Source organism: Leptonotus elevatus, chromosome 14 (genome assembly GCF_054856555.1).
Source record: "Leptonotus elevatus isolate MCC_2025b chromosome 14, RoL_Lele_1.0, whole genome shotgun sequence".
NCBI classification, from domain to species: domain Eukaryota; kingdom Metazoa; phylum Chordata; class Actinopteri; order Syngnathiformes; family Syngnathidae; genus Leptonotus; species Leptonotus elevatus.
The window spans coordinates 20,190,308-20,214,204 of NC_141252.1; the positions used below are offsets into that span (position 1 = coordinate 20,190,308).

At 36.9% G+C, this 23,897-nt stretch overlaps 1 protein-coding gene across 1 annotated transcript; it reads right to left on the reverse strand.

Moving 5' to 3' along the window:
* Positions 1 to 806: 806 nt before the first annotated feature.
* Positions 807 to 14,185, reverse strand: osr1 (odd-skipped related transcription factor 1). Its single transcript, XM_086095003.1, has 3 exons — positions 13,989 to 14,185; positions 4,443 to 5,138; positions 807 to 1,510 (listed from the first exon to the last, which is right to left on the reverse strand). Exons 2-3 carry the CDS (start codon positions 5,108 to 5,110, stop codon positions 1,378 to 1,380), a joined length of 801 nt encoding a protein of 266 aa, XP_085951129.1. The 5' UTR covers positions 5,111 to 5,138; positions 13,989 to 14,185; the 3' UTR covers positions 807 to 1,377.
* Positions 14,186 to 23,897: the final 9,712 nt, after the last annotated feature.

Below are 23,897 nucleotides of genomic sequence, written 5' to 3' on the forward strand. Positions count from 1 at the left end.
TACATCATAACGTTCAGCTGGACCAATAGGGTTTTCTTTTTATATAATGAACACTGTTTGATATTAAATGAAAAAAATCTTGACAGTTAAAATAAAAATGTTTTGAAGGCTAATAGAAATGACCCAATTATTGTTAGTAATCATGATTAAAAAGTTAGATCAATGTAGATGTGTACAAGATTCTGGACCGCCTTTCCTAAACAAATCACTGTGAAGAACTCTTTTGAGTGAATCACAATTATCAATCTGGCTATTGCCAGGTTAACATATTCCGCCCCCCAAACACAATGTTGCTTTGTGATTGGTGAAAATCAGTTGGCTAGGTACAAGGTGGATTCTTGGGGATTTGTGAACTCCGCGAGAATTCTGCTTGTAGCGCAAGGTTGCTGGACTGCCTCTTCATCCAAAATGTTCAAATGGCAGGAATCCTCTGATTTACTCTGATGGCGACAGTTGACAATGATTTTCCCAATGGTCTATGCACCTCCAAACTTTGTATATACAGTCCAGCAGATGTTTTATTTGTAAACTTGTGTGTAATTGTTCACCATATACTATATATATGACATCCAACTCACAATAACAGAGTACAGTAGATGTATGTGTTCTGTCCGATCACATTTCAATTCATATGTGATTTTTAACCACAATGTAAACAAGGCCTGATTTGGATCTGCACTATTGCAAAGAAAAATTGTGTGAAACTGTATAATAACGTCAAGCAAGTAACATGAGACATCTATTGATGTGTCAGACTGGGGCCAGTTGCTATTAAATGATGTCAGGAAAAGCTCAGACTCAACCAGTAACAATAAAAAAATTTATTCAAAAATGATTATTTGTTCTGAAAATAAGATCCAGTGATATATAGAAAAAAAATCAATAATCAGATTAAAGTGCAAAAATACATTTCTGATATAATGCATCCGTACAAAAATAACATTGGAATGTTACATTGAAATAGAGGAAAACGTGCTAAGAGTATCCTCCTCACTTGCAAAATATTTGTGGGACCTTGTCTTTGGACTACAAGTTTCTGCAGTGCAGTATTTAGAATGAGCAGCCATTTTTTTTCTTCTTTTAATTGTATTGCTATTTCACATTCCACATATCCACTGGGGTCTCTGCCAAGACGCAAAGAACTATTCATGCACTTCATCACAAAGGCTTATTTCTGTATCGTGTAAGAAATTGCTGGTGAAAATGTTAATCCTTGAGCAGCGTTCTCACAGAAGTGGAAGACATCGGAGGTTCTCCTACCAACAACTGAGTTATATTTCTTTTTGATCTTTGGTTTGGTTATTGATTGTTATTTATTTGGTTGTTCTAAACAGTATATCTCCAGTGTCCCTGTCCCTTCCCTTGAAGAAAACTGAATCATTTCATCTTGCTTGGCTTCAGATCCTTGACTTGCATGTGTAATGTTTTGTGGACAGCCAGAGTCCTGGACTGACAGAAGCCTTTCCCACACTCCTGACACTTGAAGGGCTTTTCTTTGGAATGAATGTACCTGTCGAATAGAACACAACATTGCAGTGTTAGCAAAAAACAACAAACAGTTGTAGTAGTCATTTCAATTTAAACTTATAAAGCCAAATATATCATATTAAAAACAAGACCTTTTTAGCCCTCTATTTCATGAGTATAATATTTTTCCCCCCATTAAAACCCTGACGTATACGATTTGACACATGCATTGCACGGATAATCCATTAGAGGGCAGTATCACCCATCTGCTGGTTTTTCCAGCGATCTTGAGAAAGAAGAGACACCTATGCTTATTAATAGTGGGAAATGTTCTTTCTGATTTTTGGAAATATGTTTGATACGTCTGTTTATTATTATATTTTTGACAGTTATAAATGTATGAATTTAAAGCATTGTTACAGATGTATCAAATATGACGCAAATCAAAAGTCACGTGGAAGTTGATTTAAAAAAAAAGTTAGTTTGTTTGTTCAAAAGGATTCATAAATACATAAATACTAGCAGCAATAAATTTAATTATAATGCATATATTATTCGAGACTAGGGTCAAGGTGTATTTTACAATTTAAAAAATGTGCAGAATTTCACATGGTACTTCATTTTAAAGATGGATAGCTCTTAATATGAAAAGATGTCACCAACATCTTAGAAATGCAATTATGCCATCTAGTAGTAGAAAAATGATCTCAACACAAATCAATACTTTTTGTTTTTTACAGTACAGTACATCTTTTCAATTGTAACTCAACTTCATGAATTATTATGAAATTACAGCATCAATGACTAAAAGATGCAGGCATATTTATTAGTTTAACATTTTTTTCCCCACTTTTTGGTTAACAAGAGTATGAAAAATATTTGATTGTACATGGTATTGTACATTTAAAACAGACATAGGATTTACGATTAATCGTGAGTTAACTATTGAAGTCATGCAATTAATTACTATTAAAAATTGTAATCACCACTTATTATTATTATTATTATTAGTAGTAGTAGTAGTAGTAGTAGTATCATTATTATTATTATTATTATTATTATTATTATTATTATTATTATTATTATTATTATTATTATTATTTAGGTTTAAATACCAAATATCTTTGTCTTATTCACTTGATGTAGTTTTTATGTTGTAATTTTTTAAGTAAGTGGGCCCAAATGACTTCAAGATAAACACCCAGAACAACCTCGATATTCACAAAAATGCTTCGTAGAAGCCTTGTCATGTCTGCTCTTCAAGCATCCAGGACCTTAATGAATTATCATTATTGAAACTTATTTTTAGTCTAATCTTTTAATCGTTTAGTGGGAGCCTATATGTGGTGGTTGGCACTGGAGCCTGTGATTGGGTAAAGGCTGTAAGTATTTAATTATTTATTTGCTAATGGCATTTGTTTGACTCATTTGAAACTAAGTTAAAAATAGTTTTGAAGTATGGGAACATAACTTTTGGCTGCTAATAGGACAACAATCAGACTGAGCCGCAAAACACACACCCTCTTTCACACGATGATAGTGTATCCATTTCTCACTACCCTGCAGGTATTATTTCTCCTGACACTGAGTGCAAATGGCAGAGAAGTGAATAAGCGTTGCCAATGCCTCTTTCTGACCAGATGTGTGTCGTATGATTTTAGCGAATGCATTGCACACCATTGCGACTGAGGCCATTAAATTACTAATGTATGTTTCCTCAGAATTTATTTTATTTTTTTTAATCTTTCAACATGTTTGGTATAATCTTGTGCATTTTCTCAATTTAACCAACAATATAAAAAAAAATTTTTTTTAAAGCAAATTTATTGAAAATGCACAAAACGGACATGCGACTTATGCCCGTTTCCATCTGTTCTTCTTTCTCGAATGTTGAGAGGGTACTCCGCCGCTGTAGGTGGCGGTATACACCATAGAGATGGGGTCCACCAGTAATTTAAAAGAAGAAGACCAGGAAGTGACTGCGCTGTGCGATGACGTTATATGAATTTACTTTGGTAATTCTTGATAAACTGTAGCTTTTTTTTGTGCTGTTTTCCATCTAAAATTGCATTAAAATTCACTTCTTTAATTAATTCCAAAAGTATTTCTTTTTTATCGTGGCCCCAAACGTACTTTACTTTATCGTCCGACATTCATGTTTGACTACAAACATAAGTGTGACGTAATATCCAGTCAAAACGTGCGACGTGTCTTGTCAGCATTTATTCGCAAAACTTGTTTCCATAGCCCAAATTAGCATTTTCCTTTTTTCGATACGCTTCAAAATCAACCCCCTCCAAGCGCAAAAACTTTTTTGCGAATTTTGGGCCCTTTTTTGAATTTCTAGAGTTTCTGTTTAGTTTTATTTTCACATTTCTTGAAATTTAGAATAAAAATGGGTGGATGGAAACCCCACTAATGTTAAATATCAAGTAAACAAAAATATCTGGATATACACTTACTGTTGCCAGTATTTTTATTTTAGTATGGCTGCTTTATGTGTTAAATAACCTCACACACCACACCTCCAGTGTGATATCTTAAAACAAGCTCTCCCCACTAAATACTTTTCATTCTAGTCTTAGCCCATTAACTTGTTCTTACATGTCAAATTATTTCTGATATAAAAGTGACGAGGATTTAAGACTGTAAATCATTAATCAAGAAAATAGCAGGATACAATTTTAACATCCAGAAAGGTTTTTCTGTTGCCTAGAAATTGACAAGTCAATCTCCATCAGGTAATATATATCAGTAGATGTCCATTTGAATCAAGTAAAAATTTCTCGAAACGTATATTCTTCTGCTTAAAGCTGGTTCTCCGGTTACTCAAAGTTGTGCCCAAACATGTTCTGCTGAGACAAACTGTTGAGGTATGAGCTTGAGGATTCTTCTAATGTGCTGCTTAACTGCCAAGTTTCAAACAAGAAACATATATTGCTAAATGAGCGTTTGACAAAACAGGTTGCTCTCACCTGTGGTCTCGGAGGTGGTCCTGCCTTCTGAAGGCTTTGTGGCAGATATCGCAGGTGTATGGCCTCTCATCTGTGTGTGTCCTCTCATGGATTAACAGATTGTAGGATTTTGTAAAATGCCTGCCGCAAAATTTGCAGACAAACTCTTTTTTGGTCTTTGAGGGCAAGCGGCCTCGACTGGACTTGCGCTCCGGGTAGGAGAGCTTGGTCACATCCAGGATGCACCCGAGGCCGGTTGACTCGGAATGGTGAGATGAGGCAGCAGCAGCGGCGACCCCTGACATGCTGAGGTCTTCCGCCTTCAGATGATCCTCTTGGGTGGCTGCTGTGGCCAGGTTGGCAAAGTCAAAGCGAGGCTTGTTCTTGGAGTTCTGCATCCGTCCTGTTGAGTCCTGCTTAGGCTGCAGGTGATGAGGGAAGATTGGGATGGAGGCCATAGAAGAGAACTGGAAAGGTAGTTTGGAGATAGCGCAGCGAGGCAGGGCCACAGGCAGGTAGCCCGGGGTCCATTGGTGAAGCTGAATGGCATGCAGGGCGCTGAAGCTGTAGATGCTGTGGAAGTGATCCGTTGGCAGCTGAAGGCCTGTGGAGCTCTGGAGAAGGGAATAATTAGCCAGCTGCAGTGATGGGTGGAGAGGGACTGGAGCGGGAAGAGTCTTGCTGCCCATAGCTGAGGCAAGAAATCCAACAAGATGTCTGGAACGGACAGAACACATTTGCGGATTAGGTTGGGTTATTTGATTCCTCTCTCTCATGTGTAAAAAAAAAGCCATTCTTTTCAGATGCCATCAAAATTTTACAACTTACACTGCTTGCAAAAAACGAAACATGATTTATGCATACACCTACCTGGAAAAAGAACAGGTCATGCAAAATTCTTCTTTTCTCCACGTTACAATCCGGATTTACAGTAAATACTGAAATGTTTAATCAAATGTTTTCAGTACGACAGCGTATTAGGGTCACGTATATATATTTTTTTTCAGAGGGGGGGTGATATTCAGAGAAAAAAATCCAAAAATTGCAACTTTATAAAGTGGCAAATATACCATATGGCTTTTTTGTGTCATATTTGATACGTCCTGTCACAATTCTTTAAATTTGTACATTTATAACTGTCAAAAATATAATAAACGGACATCTCAAACATATTAGTATTTTAAAAAAAATTAATTAATAAGTGTCTCTCCTTACTCAATTGGGGCGATCTTGCAAGGTCACTGGAAAAGCCATCGGCTGGGTGATACTGCCCTCTAATGGATTATCCGTGCATTGCCCGTGTCAGAATTAATGTCTTGATTTTGCAGTGTTTTGTTTGAATTATTTTCAATTTCCTAAATTCCACAGTTACTCTTGTTAAATGTTATTGGTGTTGTGAGTTTGTTTGTTCATTTAAAAAAAAATACAAATAAACAAAAACAAAAAAAGAAATCTTTCATAAAAGTTGCTTCATCATATGTTATTGTCAATAAAATAAACTAGAATACTATTAACCACTATTTCTGCTTTTCTTTCCACCAGACATCAAAGGGGACCCCTAGCCCCGCCCAGTGGTCACATTAGTCTATAGATCACTGCAACAGTGGCGCCCCCTGCTCAGAAGTGGAAGAAGAGTTGGGTATTCAACCACACACCCTTATCTGCCACTAATACACATCCAGCTTTAAATGCTGATAAAAGCTGTTGAAGGGGCAGTCATGATCTGCTCATTAAGATGTGAAAGGGACATTTCCTGTTTGAACCACAAAACAGAAAAACTTTTAATGTGGCTCTCCCGTAGCCATCAACAAGTATTGACTGACAAGTACCTTTTCAATGCATTGATCTAAAATACCTTATAGTGTTCGGTTTTTTGTTTTATTTAACTTGTACAAGTGCTTTGCTGTTATGGAAAACCACGCTGGTTAACGCGTGGTTAAAACTCTTTGCTAATGTGAGCTGTTTGAAACGTGCACAAGAAATGGATCAGCAACAATGCACCGTGACAAATGAGAGTGTCAGTGTGAGGTAAACGTGTCAAATAAGGAGAGCGAATAACAATTGGCAACATTAAGACGCACAGACAAATGTGTCAGACAGAAATTGTGAAGCGCGTATGTGCGTTTCCTGTTGCCAGAAACATGCCTGGAGCTGTTGAAGGTGCTGTAAGAGAATGGCAACATTCAGCAAGAGTCTGTGAGCTGTTAAATCAGGTTTGATAAGCAGGAATAACAAGACAACAATGTGTCTTTGTTCAAGTCAACCTATGATTGACAGTGGGCACTTTCTGCTGCATTTGAACAGCCCTTTACACACCAGAAATTCAAAGTAAGGTTCAATCTTTATTGGTAAAACATCTCAACAGCTTTTCTTTTCTAAAATGCTGATGAAACATCAGAAGTGGCAAACCAGGTCCAGAAAGTAAAAACGCTGCCACAGTTTGACTTTAGCCCCAGCTATTAGCATGGTGCATGTTTACTTGCTAGGGAGCAAGATAGCTAGCATCAGGGGCTAAAGCCAAACTGTGGCAGGGTTTACACTTTCTGGACCTAGATTTCCATACATTGTAAAGCAGGGGTGCTCAAGTGCTCAAGACTGATAACAATCCTGATCATCAGGTGTGTTAGTGGAGGGAAACATGGAAAACAGGCTGGATAGGGGCTCTCGGGGACCGAACTTGAGTACCTCTGTTGTAAAGTTTTGGTGAGAACGATTACAGGACACATTCTGCTTGCAATATGTTTACTGCATAGTTGAGTTTTGTAAATGAACACCTTCAGCCAACCATTTCCTATGGACCTAACTGGGTAAGGTCATCAAGGTTATTTTAGGTAACGAAAACTAACGAAAAAACTAAAACTAAAATTCAAAAACTATGAATGTTTTTTAAAAAAACGAAAACTTACTGAAACTAAATTTTATGTTTACAAAACTAACTATATTTATAGCCCCAAAAATTTTTTTTTAATCTTTGGTAATTCATTTAATACATGAGCCTTTGGGGATGATTTTAAATGTGATTTTAAGTAGATTTATTTTGATATTAATCGGAATAAAGATGTTTGAAAGTGTTTCACACATAAGTGATGTCATCTAGCAGCAGCCAATAGAAAAGCACCCTTAGATGACGTCGATCCGAGGCGACAAATTTGCTTGCTTGACTTTTGGCTCCAATGGCTCGACTCGCCTACTTTTTTATTTAACTCAGCCGAAAAGCAATGCTAGGTAAGAGATGTGTTACTTTTTCCATTTTACCATGGTGTTTATTAAATATTGCTCACAAGTAATACACAACTGAGATTTATTTTATAAATGATAAGTGTGTTACAAATAAAATCTGTTATTAATATTATTATAAAACTAAACTTAAATTAAGCATTTTATTTTTAAAACAAAACCTAATAAAAACTAACAGAACCACACTGAAAACTAATTAAAATGAACTAACTTTAAAAAAAAAAAACTCAAAACAAAATAGAAACCAACTAAAATGAAAATTCCAAAACTATAATAACCCTGAAGGTCACAGTGGAACTGTTTGAAGTGAAAGGAAAACAGCTTCATAAGAAAGTCAGCTGCAGTATGTGAACAACTACATCACCCCCAGCTTGGTTAAGACATTGTGGTGTAATCAAAACAATGAACAACCAAAATGAATCTTAACGCATTCATGAAAATATAATGATGTTAAAACGGTGCCAAGTAAAAATAAAATACTACATGCTAGGGAGGGGCAAATACTGATACTATGTCTCGACTGATATCTAACCTTATTTCAAGGTATTGGTACTCACGACGATGGCCAATACCAGTATCGGCTGCCCTCTTGTGGCTGTTTTATGACACAGAACTAGAAATCGGAGGAATAGAAAATTGCCATTTATTTCCTGCAGTTTTAAGGAAACCTGCTATACTGCTATACTGGGATATATAGATATTTGTTTAAGTATTTCTGTCATGCATATATTATTTTGAGGGGGGTGGGGTCATGGGGGGTATTTATCAAAGTACTAGTGGTATCGGTACTTGTTTTCAATATTGGTGGTGACTACTCAATACTTGAGTCCTCGTACTGGTATCAGTCTGAAAAAGTGGTACATCCCAACTACATGCTATACTATATGCTTTACTTTCTGTTCTGTTGTGTTTATTTAGAAATTGGTATACAATTATACAACTACAAAGAGCACGTCCATTTTGAAGCAGAGAGACCACATGAAAGTAAGGTTGATAATACAATGCATAGATTACAAAATCCTTAGTTTAATCAAATTAACTCATACGAAAAATGTATGCATCCCACAACAAAAACGACAAAATCTAGTATTTTCTATGACCTCCATGACTCTTATGGATAGTAACATGTTGTCAGTCTTTTTCTCAGGGTGTACTTATTTGTTAAGAAAACTTTTGTTGTGTACTAATTAACAAATATTGTTTTCAATCAATGGCCCAGATTTGTGGGAGTATTTTGTAGTGTAATGTCCCATAAAATAAAACAAATCTTGATTCTGAAAGGAAACTAAAGGTGTTCTTATAAACCTGTTGGAGTGTGCTGAGCACTGTATATACTAGGGGTGTCAAAATTAGTGAGTTAATTTTGAGTACATTTCAAGTTCCTTTAATGCTACTAATTTTTTTTACTCGCGATTAATGACCACCCCCTCACTTGGAAAGCCTGTACTGGGGGAATTCCAGTCACAACGCAGCAGACACATCCACGTCAAAATTTAGCAGTAATACATTTAATAATAATGCATATATTTGTGGAGATTTGTGGGTCAAGTTGTATTTTACAATTTTAAAAAGGTGCAGAATTTCACAAGTTACTTCATGTTACAGATTAGATAGCTCTTAATATGAAAAGAAAAATGCACTGAGCTGTCATCATCTATCCATCCATCCAGCCATCCATCCATTTACTACCGCTTATCCGGCTTATGTCGGGTCGCGGGAGCAGCAACTTTAGCAGGGAAGCCCAGACTTCCCTCTCCCCAGCCACTTCGGCCAACTCCTCCGACGGGATCCCAAGGCTTTCCCAGGCCAGCCGGAAGACATAGTCTCTCCAGTGTGTCCTGGGTTGTCCCCAGGGCCTCCCGCCGGTGGGACATGCCCGGAACACCTCTCCAGTGAGGCGTCCAAGAGGCATCCGAACCAGATGCCCGAGCCACCTCAACTGGTTCCTCTCAACGCAGAGGAGCAGCGGCTCGAGTCCCTCCCGGATGACCGAGCTTCTCACCCTATCTCTAAGGGAGAGCCCTGATACCCTGCGGAGGAAACTCATTTTGGCCACTTGGTTCCGGGATCTGTCACCATCTCGTGGCAGAAAGTGACCTCAACACAATCAATATCACACTCCTTTTTTACAGTACAGTACATCGTTTTAATTTTAACTCAATTTTATGAATTTTTAAGAAATTACTGTATCAATGACTAAAAGATGCAGCCATATTTTTATTAGTTTAACTTTTTTTTCCCACTTTTATGTTTACAAAAGTATGAAAACTTAGAAAACAGTTTATTGGGTTTTTTTTTTATTAATTTTTTTAATTGTATTATACATTTTAGATCAGATATAAAATTAGCAATTAATCGTGAGTTAACTATTGAAGTCATGCGATTAATTACGATTAGAAATTGTAATCGCTTGAAACCCCTAGTATATACCATATACCAATATGCAAATCCACATTGCCAACACAATAACCATATTTACATATACTTAATAATATACTATTAATGTTATTGCACCACTGAACTACAGTTTTTTTTTTTTTTACATAATAGACTAGTTTTTGATAGGGAACAATACAGCTTACAGTATACAGCGCTTTTCCAAAACAATAACGTATTGAATAACAATTACAGTTAGCATAATGTAACATATATATAACCCATAACAATAAATAATGTTATGCTTTGTGCACTCATGCAATTAGCTAATTCTAAACCCTGGGCATCAAACAATTAATAAACAGTTAATATATCTTAGTTTAACATTAACATTAACACAAAAAATTATTAGGGGCTGGTTAAAATATATTTAATATGAATCAGTATAATGTTTTGTTGTTTTAGCTTTTGCTTTAGATCCCTTTGCATAAATAGGATGCAATAACTGAAAACAACAATGTGATAGCTGTAAATGACAATTATCACACATTTTCAAAAATACTGTGAAATGATATCTAGGAAAATCTACATCAACTATTGTTTGAATTGGTTGACATGAATCACAAGCACATTGTGAAAATTGGATGGCTGAAAGCTTCCTTTATATCACCGCTTCTTTGGATTTTGTCAACCATAATAACATGCATATTTTAATGTTTAATTGAACATATGTGCTGTGTACAACAACAAAAAAACATATGTCAAAGGCTTGAGTCAGGCCGCTCATCCTTAACGTGGATGAAGTAGTTGTAATGAGGAGCAGTGAAGCTCAAACAGCCCCCTGTGGTCTTGTCCTTTCTGATCACAACGCAGAAGTAATTGACTTTTACTCAGGAGGTCATTAGAGGATAGAAGTGCTATGCTGCTGAGGCGCTCCTCACCTTTAACCCTTTAATGTCTGCATATCAGGGGCCTCCACATCCAAAGAGCTATGTGGATCTTCTGCTTAAGTCGGGACTGTGAGATTCAGCACCTCACAGGGACTGTGGGCTGACTGAGACGCTGCTTCTCACCTCCATGTAAATCTGATCAGACTGACACTACAACCCCCGTGGAAGAGGGTTCGGGTAAGACATGGATACACGCACACGCGTGCGCACACACACGCACACACATACAACTATACTCTATATGCAATGTGTTTGTACTCTTCCTACTAGTTATTTAGTTGTTAGATATTGTTACAAGTATTATATTATTATTATTATTATTATTATTCATTAGTTATTGTTTAGTTATTATTACCTTGTTACTACTTTTTTTTTACTATGTGTACTTATTGTTTATATTGATTATAACCAAACAAACAATGTACAAAAAATACTTTTGAAATATATTTTATTGATGATCTAATTTGACAAAAATTTGACTTGAATAAAATATATATGCAATATGTTTGTACTCTTCCTACTAAAGTTATTTAGTTGTTAGATATTGTAACAAATATTATATTATTGTTATTATTCATTAGTTATTGTTTAGTTATTACTACTTCGTTACTACTATGTGTACTTATTGTGTTTATATTGATTATAATTAAGCAAACAATGTACGAAAATGCTTTTGAAATATTTGATCTAATTTGACAAAAGTTGACTTGAACAAAATATATATATACAATATGTTTCTACTCTTCTTACTTTAGTTATTTAGTTTTTAGATATTGTTACAATTGTTAAATTATTATTATTATTGTTACTATTATTATTTTTTTTTATTATTATTATTCAACACTATTGTTAAAACGTTACTACTTTATTACTACTAAGTGTACCTATTGTGTTTATATTGATTATAATTAAACAAACAATGTACAAAAATACTTTGAAATATATGTTATTGATTATTTGATTTGACAAAAAAAATGACTTAAATAAAATAGCTTGATATTAGATCAATACAAAATACATCATATTGTAGCTTTTACTTCATTACTTTGAAAATATGCCCCCACAATTTTTTTTTCCCCTCAGACTTTTAGAGATTATGCAATATAATTGTTTAGGAACCATGACTTGACAGATGAGAGCTCTCTTTTCATACTTTCAATGAGGGGTTTGAATTTACAAGCAATGAATAGCATGCCAGGTATAACACAACGTCTGTAAAATTGATCACATAATAAGTTGAGTTAAGTTAAGATTCATCTGCCTTTCCTTATGTGAAACATTTTGCTGGAAAATAGCTTACCTTTTGTCATTTTTATCTATATTTTTGGCAACTTTATGGTGATGAGCGTATGAGATAATCCAAACTTAAAAAGGCCAAAGAACTCCAGATTTCTATAGTTAAGTGATTCCATACTAGGGTGACGTGAGAGATCAGCAGGTGTGCCGCGGGAAATTGACCAATTTCAATTCATTTATCTGAAAAAAACATTTATTATAAGTACAGTACAGTATATCTTGGTTCAGTTATTAATGCTAGCGACGTATAATGACAGGCAAAACAATTATGCCCTGCCATTAAAGGCACAATAAACCTTTCAGAATAAGTCATGGCTTCCTGCAATTAGTTCAGATTTGTGTTTAATTGAACAGGCCCAGATTTCACACTTATTAAGTCAATTAGTGATCAAACTTAGACAACATCATTATTGTATAAATATCATTAGTGCATTTTAGTATTCATACTTTTTGTGACTTTTATTTGGCGGGTGGGGGGTTTGAGATATTGAGATTTTTCTCATGTAATATTGGCTCAATAAGGGTTAGGAAACACTGTTCTTAGTAAAAAAGTATCTTTCCAGTTGACATTAATTCTAAATGTAATAACCACTCTCTCCCAATGAACAAAACATGAGCAGCCTCAAGTGCAGGATAAATACCAGTGCTATCGGACCTTTATTAGTTGAGGTGTTTTTAGCGCCCCACACACACATACGTCTGATCTAATGCACAAGGACTTTATTGGATTATGTGTAATTAAACTAGCAGCAGCATCAATTAGTGAAAGTGGGTGCATCTTGCAGAAAGTAAGTGTCACCTTTGAAGTTAATCTTAAGACTCTTACTCCACCTCTCTCGGAATGTTTATTCAGACTGAGCTAATTGCACCGGTTATACTCGTTAATGTTGGATCAAGGTGAGATGCTGTCGGGAGGCCAATGAGCATAAATAATTATGAACTCTAAACATTTTCTAAAAGCAGTAGTCCAGTTATAGAAATGATATACGTGAGATGCTAATATAAACTAGACAAAGTGCAATTTCTGCAGAAATTGTGTGGGAATGCTGCACACTGAATGCTAAGATTTGAATACATGCTGAATGCTTCCAGCGGGAATTGAACCCAGAACCTTCCTCGTGACAGTCATGTGCTCTAACCACCGCACTATTGTGAATATGAGAGTATCTTTGACATTTTATGTAATTGTATAATAATTGTAATATGGATGTTAAATTATTGGACAATGACTATTTCAGAAATTGAATTTAAAAAAATGTTTTGTTCCAAGTGGGAATCGAACCCTAACCTTCGACATGTTATAAACTTGCTTTAACCACTGTACTACTGAAGATATGGAAGTGTAATTGAATGCAATTGTATTGAGTAAATGAGTGTAATACAAAGCTGAAAAGGGATTAATATAGTTAAAACAAGTTGATGTCAAATGACATTTAGTAAAATTGACGTGAAATTATTGGACAATGACTATTTCAGAAATTGAAGTTGGAGAAAAAAAAACGTGTTCCAACCTGGATTTGAACCCACAATCAGAATGCTAAAGAAAATAATAAATCCCAATGCAAAACTCCATCACATATTGGGTCGTAAATAGTTGCATTGTCTGGCTCGTTGAGTAGAGACGTGATAATTATTATTATAATTACTGCAATTTGTGACCGTCAAATTACTTTATTTTTCTAAACAAAACAAAAAGGAGATGACTTACCGTCAACAAGTTTTTTACTTGGTGTTCAAGATCCCCCTCTTCACCGCGGAGGTCCTGCCGTGTTTAGGTTGTGTTAACGGAAGCCTGCAGATGAGCGGTGGCGAAACGTGACTTCTAATGAGACGTCGGCATATTTCTTCCTCTCAGTTCGCTGTCTGAGCGGACAAGGCACTGCGGTGTGTGCTGCTTGCTGCGCTTCTCCTTTTCACTGATGTGCGCTCTCACTCGTCCGCGTCTCTTTTATTGCTCCGGCTGGCGCGTCACTCAGCCAAACCCACATCCAATGCAAGACATGCTGATAATACACGTCAGAGCTGCGCTGTTTTCTGAGGGACTCGCCAGGAGCCCCACTGACAAGGCTTGCCAAGCAAAGCGAGACATATCGGTATCATTGTGTACACAATGACAAATAAAGTTCTATTCTATTCTTTTAATTTGGGTTGGTCCCTTTTCAACCCAATTTAGGTTATTTTTGACCTAACTGTTTTTAGAGTGTACATAAAATTAACATACAATCTTATCTTACATAAATTAACGTGGTTATGTGAAACATTCAATTATGCCAATCTATTTGCAGGTATCTGGACTGGACTTTATTTTAAAGCCAGCAAGCTTTGCCCCGCTCTGGTGTAGAGAGTAGCATGGATGTAATGGTGAATTAAACAAGTTAGTTGCAAGCTAAGAAGCTAACGCTATTTTCATGTTTATTTTTATAGACAATGATGATCGACTGACATACATGTCTCTACCCTGGGATCGTTTTTCCTCCTCCTTTCGTCACTTTCTTAATGCAGCATCTGAGGACTTGGACCGTTTCATTATAAATGTTTTTTGGGGGGAGATATTCGTCAACTATGGGCATGTGAAGCCCTTTAAGGGCTATATAAATAAACTTGACTTGAAAAAATTATTTTTTGAAATATTTTTTGGGCCCTGCAATTTGGCCCCCCTCCACTATATGGCGCCCTAGGCGACCGCCTAGTTCGCCATTTCCCAGGGCCTGCCTGTGACCTCCTCACAACTCGATAAAATAAAAATGCCCCTATAACACACAACAACAAAACATCTTCAATTACATTAAGTCTTCCCATAGGAATCAAACGTCTCACCTGTAAAAAGAGTTAAAGTAATACTCTCAGCTCTCACATTGTGTTGTATCTTACGACGGTGTGTGTCTGCATATTTAGTAATCGACCCTCAGCTCTGTGTCAAGTTGACCCTTCCATTGTGAAAGAAAAGTTTGCGCATATGTGCTGTCTTCATGCTGAAATGAAATACTGCACAGTAGAGGACATTTGACAAAAAAAAAAAAAAAAAGACATGAGCTCTTCATGCTTTAAAGTGTACCAGCACTTTGCTCAGTACAGCACATTCCTTGACTCCTTGACATGCGGGGATTGGAAAGTAAATCTATGAAATTTAAGATATATATTCGGTGATTGGACTGCCTACAGATAGTTGTGATATTCTGCTACTGTAGTTACAGTACTTTACATATCCATATTCTAAATCCATTGAATTAAAGTAGACCTAACTGAAATCTTGCACGTTGTTACTTTTTACTACTATTTTTTTCTTTTTTTCTTCTTAATGCTGTGACATAAACATTGATGTTTCAGCAATTTTAGTGTTGTCAGGTTGAAATCTCGAGTTTTGAGAAAAATGGGTTTGTGAGCGGTTTGGATAATGCATGGATGGATTGATGAGTTTTAAGTTTTGGCCCTTGCATCTTTCAAAAAAGAAAAGGACATCAACTCCAAATTTATATAAGTTATAAGATCACTGTAAAGTCAATTCCAATAGAAAAGTTTAAAAGTTTAGAAAGTTTAACCTCTCAACAGATGAAATCAGCCGCAATTTTGAAGATCACATTAAGCTTACAATTCATTTTTTGAGGCATCAGCCAAAGTTTGCTTATTTTATTATTGCTCCTTGTGGTATTTTCTTGCTTAAATGAGGTCATATTACCGCAGTGGGAAATTTGATTTAATAATTTTGTGTGAATTAAAAGATTATTTGCCATTTGGTGTGGTCTGTGACAAGTACGTTTATTGGTATCTTATCATCGATGTTATGTCTCAAATTTGGTCACAAAGAAAATGAAAATGTGATGATGGTTTAAAATGTTGCCGACATGGGGACCCTTTTGTTGGAGAGGGTCACATATATGACGGACCATCCTTTTCAAAGATAGCCTTCAGTGGAACGGCAACGCCTCCTCAACAACTGCTCATGTGCACTTATACGGCAGTTCCACCACAAGAGATTTATTTGCGCATGGAATGGGACATTCAAATAAGGCTCAAGGATTATTAATAAATACAAAGCCTAGGTCCTCTGCTACTACATACTGGGGCAAAGCTGTTGAGATGTATATGCCAATAGCTTTGGTAATATATTGGCCCGGTCTGCTTTCAAATCTTGAGGCTTCTTAACTCATTCACTGCCATTGAAGGCTATAAACGTATAAACTATTTATATTAGTTTAACATTTTTTTCCACTTTTGTTAACAAGAGTATGAAAATGTACATTTAGAACAGATATAAAAATGGTGATTAATCGTGAGTTAACTAGTGAAGTCATGCGATTAATTACAATTTTAAAAAATAATCGCCTGACGAGATGATTATTAAAAATTAGGGGCATCAGGCTATTAACATTTTTACTCGTAGTTAACTCAAGATTAATCACAAATTTCATATCTGTTCTAAATGTACAATAAAAAAAAAAGGTTTTCATACTCTTGTTAACAAAAGTAGGAAAAAAAAGTTAAACTAATAGAAATAGTTAAAATGATTTTTTGACGTCTATGGCAGTGAATGAGTTAAAAACAGTGAGAATAGGTTGCTAGACTGTTTACTTTTTTTTTTAGCCTAGCTCCGGTGTTCTGTCCTCACTAGGTGTGTGACTGTTCTATCCAACTAGACAGACAGTCGACAGACAGACGAGATGTTGCTTGTATCTTTTATGTAAAACTGAAACAAACAAAAATACAATGCAGCACAACATTAGTACAGCGTTGCAAATGTCTGACTAACATTGTTTTCTAACTAAATTAGCATACACCAATCACAAAATGTAAAGAAATTATATTTATTACACCAAAAATAATATTTTTATGTTTAGAACATGCGTTCTGAATTAGAGTAGATAACACAACCTAGGTACGCTAACATAGTTAGCTTAGTTAGCAAACTCAAGTCCGTTCCGTTTTTTCGTTCCGTTCCGTCTTCAATTCCGCTTATCCTGGGTCGGGTCGCGGGGGCAGCAGCTTTAGCAGGGAAGCCCAGACTTCCCTCTCCCCAGCCAGCCCAGGAGGCATCCGAACCAGATGCCCGAGCCACCTCAACTGGTTCCTCTCAACATGGAGGAGTAGCGGCTCGACGCTGAGTCCCTCCCGGATGACCGAGCTTCTCACCCTATCTCTAAGGGAGAGCCCAGCTACCCTGCGGAGGAAACTCATTTCGGCCACTTGTATCCGAGATCTTGTTCTTTCGGTCACGACCCACAGCTCGTGACCATAGGTGAGGGCAGGAACGTAGATCGACCGGTAAATCGAGAGCTTTGCCTTTCGGCTCAGCTCCTTCTTCACCACAACGGACCGAAACAGTGTCTGCAGTGATGCGGACGCTGCACTGATCCGTCTGTCGATCTCCCGCTCTAACCTACCCTCACTCGTGAACAAGACCCCAAGATACTTGAACTCCTCCACTTGGGGCAGGATCTCATCCCCGACCCGGAGAGGGCACTCCACCATTTTCCGACTGAGGACCATGGTCTTGGATTTGGAGGTGCTGATCCTCATCCCAACTGCTTCACACTCGGCTGCGAACCGCTCCAGCGAGAGCTGGAGATCAAGGCTTGAAGAAGCCAACAGCACCACATCATCTGCAAAAAGCAGAGATGCAATGTAGAGGCCCCCAAACCGGACCCCCTCAACACTCTGGCTGCGCCTAGAAATTCTGTCCATAAAAGTTATGAACAGAATCGGTGACAAAGGGCAACCTTGGAGGAGTCCAACCCTCACACACAAACCCAAGTCCATAAGTGGCTAACGAATGCTGACATCTTCAATGACTCGTTTTTAACACATTTTTACCAACATTTGAATTCCCCAAAACATCCGACTTGACTTATTAATTCTTTATAGCTTACAGAAAAGTATGCACTTGAACACAAATAGTCACTTACAGCCTTACGTGGGCCAATGTTCCATCGAGTACGTGTTGCTCTTCAGGAGTGTCATTGAAAACTGAGAAACTCAAATGAGTCAGACGTAATACACATTTCAACACTAGAGGGTGCTAAAAGTCAACATAAATCATTGCAAATGCAACATAACAAAACTATAACATTATATCCGGTGATTGACACATCTGGATGATGCTGTATAATAAGCATAGCATGTCTGACGTGCTGTCGGCTGGTAAACAGTTTTTAGCTGCATTATCACTACTACCTGATTTGGAGTACAGATACTGCAATGTACTCTGGCTTATTCGTAACATGACTGTATGCACTGAACCAAGTTGGTTTCGGATGAATACATACACGGTTACACCCGTAGTCTAAACTCTATAGGGCTGTGCACAAATCGGTGGGGACTCAAATTGAGAAGCAATTTGGCAATTGAAAACAAATGAAAGCTACGTAACCGGAAATAGTTGTGTATGTTTATGGGAATATTTGATGCCATCCTAGCAACGTGAATATTTCGCTGCTTCACGCCTCACTGTTGGTCAGCTACGGCTAACAACAGACAAAAGAGAGTTTGCAAACGTGCATGGACACTGGTCGGGCCTGAGAGATGAACTTGTTTAGTGCTAGCTAGGATGAAGCTAGTAGGCTACACCACAAAAGGCATGGATTTAAAATGGAACCAAAAAGAACAAAACATCCTGGATTCTGCCGTTGGTCAGGACGCAATCCTGGAGGTAAATTATGTTGATGCGCTGCGACAAAGGTAGGGCCCGGTATCAATTCTAATTTCCTCAATCAGTTTGGTATGATTTCTATTTTCCCCGATTGGATTTGATTCAATTCACTTCAATCTGAAATTGATTAATTATGGAACATCAATTCCTCTTAAATATCAATGACATAAAAACTCCACAAATATTAAATTACAAATTACATTTTGCGGAGGCAGTAACAGGTTAAATGATTTAGTTTATTAATTAAAATAACACATGTTACAATCACTTTAGTGTTACACAAACATTGGCATCAGCAAGGATGAGATGAAAATATTTCAAAATTCTAATTCAATAATTGTAATTGTAAATTAAAAAGATTCCGAATTGCCTTAAAGTGCAATAAATCAGGTCTTTCATAAATATAAGAAAATACTCTTACATTTACGTGAATAGTAAATTTCAAGAAAACAGTAAGAAAACTGGCCTTTAAAATGATGTTTTCTTCTGGATTTATAGGAAAAAGAGATGTCAATGAATCAATGTCAGGCTTGAAAAGGAAAATTGATTTGAGCTGGATTATAATTTTTTTTTTTTAAACTGCCTATTACAGTCAGAATTTTGCTACAGCAATTTGTTACAGTGAAGACAATGGCCAGCGCTAATGCCATGAGATAAGTGAATATGGACATATGATGAAGATAAAGCGCAATGTAATGTTTTGACCAAATTGAAATTTTCATTTGTTGGACTATGAAGCATTTTTTGGAGGGGTAACCAATTTAAGTTGATTCAGTCACTACTGTAAATAATCTCAACAACAACAAAAAAAAGTAATTAAACACCTGTTTCTTCAGTTTCAATTAATATATGTATTTTAAAATGGTAGCATGCCATATACCAAATTGAAGCTTTGACATTTTGCGGAGATAACTGTGGAAGTAATAAAGATCTATGCCTTGCATTCATCAAGTTGAAGGCTAACAAACAAGGTATGGGTCAAAATAAAAAAATAGCAAAATTCCAACAATCTGCCTTGTCGAGTTCTCATTCAATACTCGGTGAGGGTGAGGGTGAGGGACAGAGAGAGAGAGAGAGAGAGAGAGAGAGAGAGAGAGAGAGAGAGAGAGAGAGAGAGAGAGAGAGAGAGAGAGAGAGAGAGAGAGAGAGAATTCAGTACTGTTACTGAGTAGCAGTTGAGATGCCCATAAGTAGCAATATTGCAGTTTTAGCAATATTGCAGTTTTAGCAGCAGGTGTGTAGTGCAGATATGGTATAAGTAAGAAATATAATCTTGTACAATGTTTACGGGTATAAATAAGAATGAGTTTAAAACTGTCAAAACCTAAGACTGGGATCGAACCAAGGACAGTAAAAAAAAAAAAAGCAATACTTTGCCAACTGTGCCATCTGAACATGATATGTAACTACATGCAATGTTAATTCATACAATGACTAAATCTGTCACAATAGCAGATAAACCAAAGTGCTACACACCAAGAAGCTCACAACAAACACTGACAACATCCACAAAGCGGCACAAGGTCTCCATGAAGTCATGATACACGTTGAATGAACCAATGACATCACCTGCACAATCCGAGGCCTTGCTTGTCATTGGTCACGTAATTTTCTTTTTATTTAACTCATGCTCCGAATTGGGTCTTCATTTGTCACGCCCACTCGTGCTTGATACACACTCCAAAGGCTCGGTACATTCGTAACATCACAACAAGTCAGGATTGGTATTCAAAAGGTCTGTAGCAAGTAAACGTATTTCAGCTGGCTGTATGAACTTGTCGTATAATGTTGACAACTTGGCAGTGTGGTGGAGTCCGAGGCTGGTTTAAGTGGGGGAGTTGATGACGATGGGAAACAGCTGCTGAGTGACTCCAGCGCACCACACCTGAAAAGACTTAATCATGCATGCGCGCCGCACACACATGGACTCAGGCCCCGTCCACACAAAAGCTCGTTTCAATGTATCCTCACAAGTTTCTTATCGTTTAGGCCGTTTGTCCACACGATGTTGTGGTTTCAGAGCTTGAAACCGGGCTCCAGAGTGGAAAGATTTCAAAGCGCGCCCCGTACTCGTCCGTCTGGACACCATATGCAGGATACTCCTCCAGTGATGACGTAATGGTCGCAGCTCGATAATGACGCATTGTCGCAGATTGATGACGTATGCTCCAATTCTCGCGTGTCTGCGCGCGAACCATCAGTCTGTCAACAACAATGGCGGATAGCCGTGTTTTTGTCGTTTTGCGCAGCCTCCTTAGCTTGCTTATGCTTTTGCAGCAAAATATTTTGCTTCTCTATTTCCACGTTCAACAAGCGGTGTTGTACTTGAATCACCCGCCATTGCCCCTTCTCCTGTGTTTGTCTTTTTCATGTTGTTTCGAAGCCATCTTTGTTCTGTAGATTGCAATGAAGTTAGATAAGTTAGATACTGTTCGTCTTCTTCGCTGATTCTTCTTCTTCGCTTTCCGTTAACTCCCTATGGCTGCGCTACAGCGCCACTCCAGACTTGGCATATACATTACAGCCCGTTAAATGTCCTCAGCGTCTTCTTTTGGACACACGCAAGTCTTGAAATGCTTCTGTGTGTACAAGATTTGTTTGAGACAGCAGATCTGACACACACGTTACACCAAAGACGTACAAGTACAACTAATATGGTATTTGAATTTGACTTTTTCAAAGTGTGCAAATTGTTTTAGATTTCTTCAATGAGTCATTAAACAAAGCAAAACTACATAAGTCCGTCTTAGTCCTTCCGCAGAAACTTTTTGCAGCATTGTATGTATACAGTATACAATTTTTTTATGTCTGGCTGCTAGTTCTATAGCACATATGAGCCAATGTGAGTAAAACATTTGTACATCTTGTTCTGTCAGTGCCTAATCAACTACAAAATGTCACATCTACCATAATTAAATGTTTAGTTTAACTATTAACTATTCATCCTCATCTATTTGCAGGAAACACCAGCAAAGAGACCCAGACCTCCCTCACCCTGACCCTTCTCTCAGGTACAAAACCCAAGGAGGAAAATCACCATGGTCTCTTCATCCAGGAGCATGCTTCCCGATGTCCAGCATCCCCACAACATTTAGTTGTGTTTATTTTTATTTTTATTTTTTTCTTATAATTCCCTCGTAAGGAGAGTGTCCAATTTTGTTTTTTTTATTCATATTAAAATCAAATATAAAGAATATGAAAATCACTCTGAGTGAGCTGAAATTGCACCCAATTGTCCAAAACATGTTGAAGTTCAAAATGGCACCGTCCAAAATTTTTAAATGATAAATTTTTATTGTACACATGAGTAAAAATGTCAAAATTTTGGCCCATTGACTCCCATTATAAATCATAATTGTTCATTTTTTTTTATGCACTGTACACCTGATGTGTTATAGTGCATTTCCTGCGACTACCCAATTTATCCCTTCACTGGGGCATCAACTAAACGTAGATTTTTTTTTTACTTTAGAGTCATAAAAGCCATAATGCACTAGATGGCGCTAGAGAGCTAATTATCATTTTTGGTTGAGCTGATTTATGTGCTTCCTACGTCCCCATTCTTATACCAAAACAAGAAAGCACGGTTGGGATTGAGAGCTCAGGCCTGTAAGTGTGTGTGGAGTGCAGTAACAGTGACGTGCATACGCGTATGAGTGTGTGATAAGTGTATGTGCGCGCGTGCGTGAATATTCCAATTTGAATGTGTTTTTATATATATATATATATATATATATATATATATATATATATATATATACATGATAGTTAGTTGTGTTTTTAGGACAATATTGCTTTTATTGCCCATAGAGGGAATCAAAAATAAATAAATAAAAACTATGTATGTATGGATAGGTCTGATACCACTGAACATTTTGAGTCGCAAGTAAAAAAAAAAAATCAGAAATGACTTAGATATCACACTTCCAATAGTGAGCCAAATTTAGGCTCATTTTACTTATGTGTTGTAAAAAAAAAAAAAAAAACACATTACAAAGGTTTTTAAGCTTGGTGACTTTCACCTCAGAGAAAACTGACTTCAGACTTCTGAGACTCAACTTCCTCGTTGGAAAGCCATGTTGGTGGCCCACAACATCCCAAATCGAGGTCAGCATTGACCCACAGTCTTCTCAAAGCTGTTCTTCACGACCTCACTAAACTTCTCCTGATGGGACTACTTCATGTTTTGTTTTTAAATATATAGAGTCTTGTTGCTTTTAAGAATTGGCTTTTGATTCAGAGCCAAACACCTTTAAATAACTGTGTACTTTTATGATTACATGAAACCAAAGAGGGTGAGTGGAATGCACCATCAACTCACTCGGGAACTACTTGCGGTGGGAGCTGCTTTTGATTTGGACAAATGCAAGCTTACAAGCAGGTGTGTTTCATTGCATGCTTGCACACACTGTAGTACTTTACACACATGGTGCAACATTTCCATCTGGCCTGAGCTCCATTTTACAGTATTATCAGTTCTAGCTGCTTCCAATTGAGTTAGCTGTTTTAAATTGATCCAATTTTTTTTCAGTGATGAACCCTCTGTGATTTTTTTTTCCAGCCAAGTACCCGCTAACCTGTGAAAAACATGTTTGGTTGAAAACAAAAAACAAGCGGTGCCATCTTTGTCTGATTTATTAAACGTTGAAACTTCATTTGTACAGTGGTCTCTCTTGAACTATTTGGAAGTCAAAAGACTTCAAATTAAAAAAAAAAAGTTTTTTTTAAAGGAAATAAAATAATAATAATTAAACAAAAATGAACGTGATTTTTCCACGACAATTTTTCTTCACCATGGGCCCAAAAGAAAGGCAACAGTGCCAGTGGCAGCAAAGAAAAACATACAGTGCTACGAACCACAGTGGAATTAGGAAGGAGATTATTGCGCAGTTGTATAAATAAATATATATATATATATATATATATATATATATATATACTTGATGTGACATTTTTGTTTGCTGGTGTGCACTG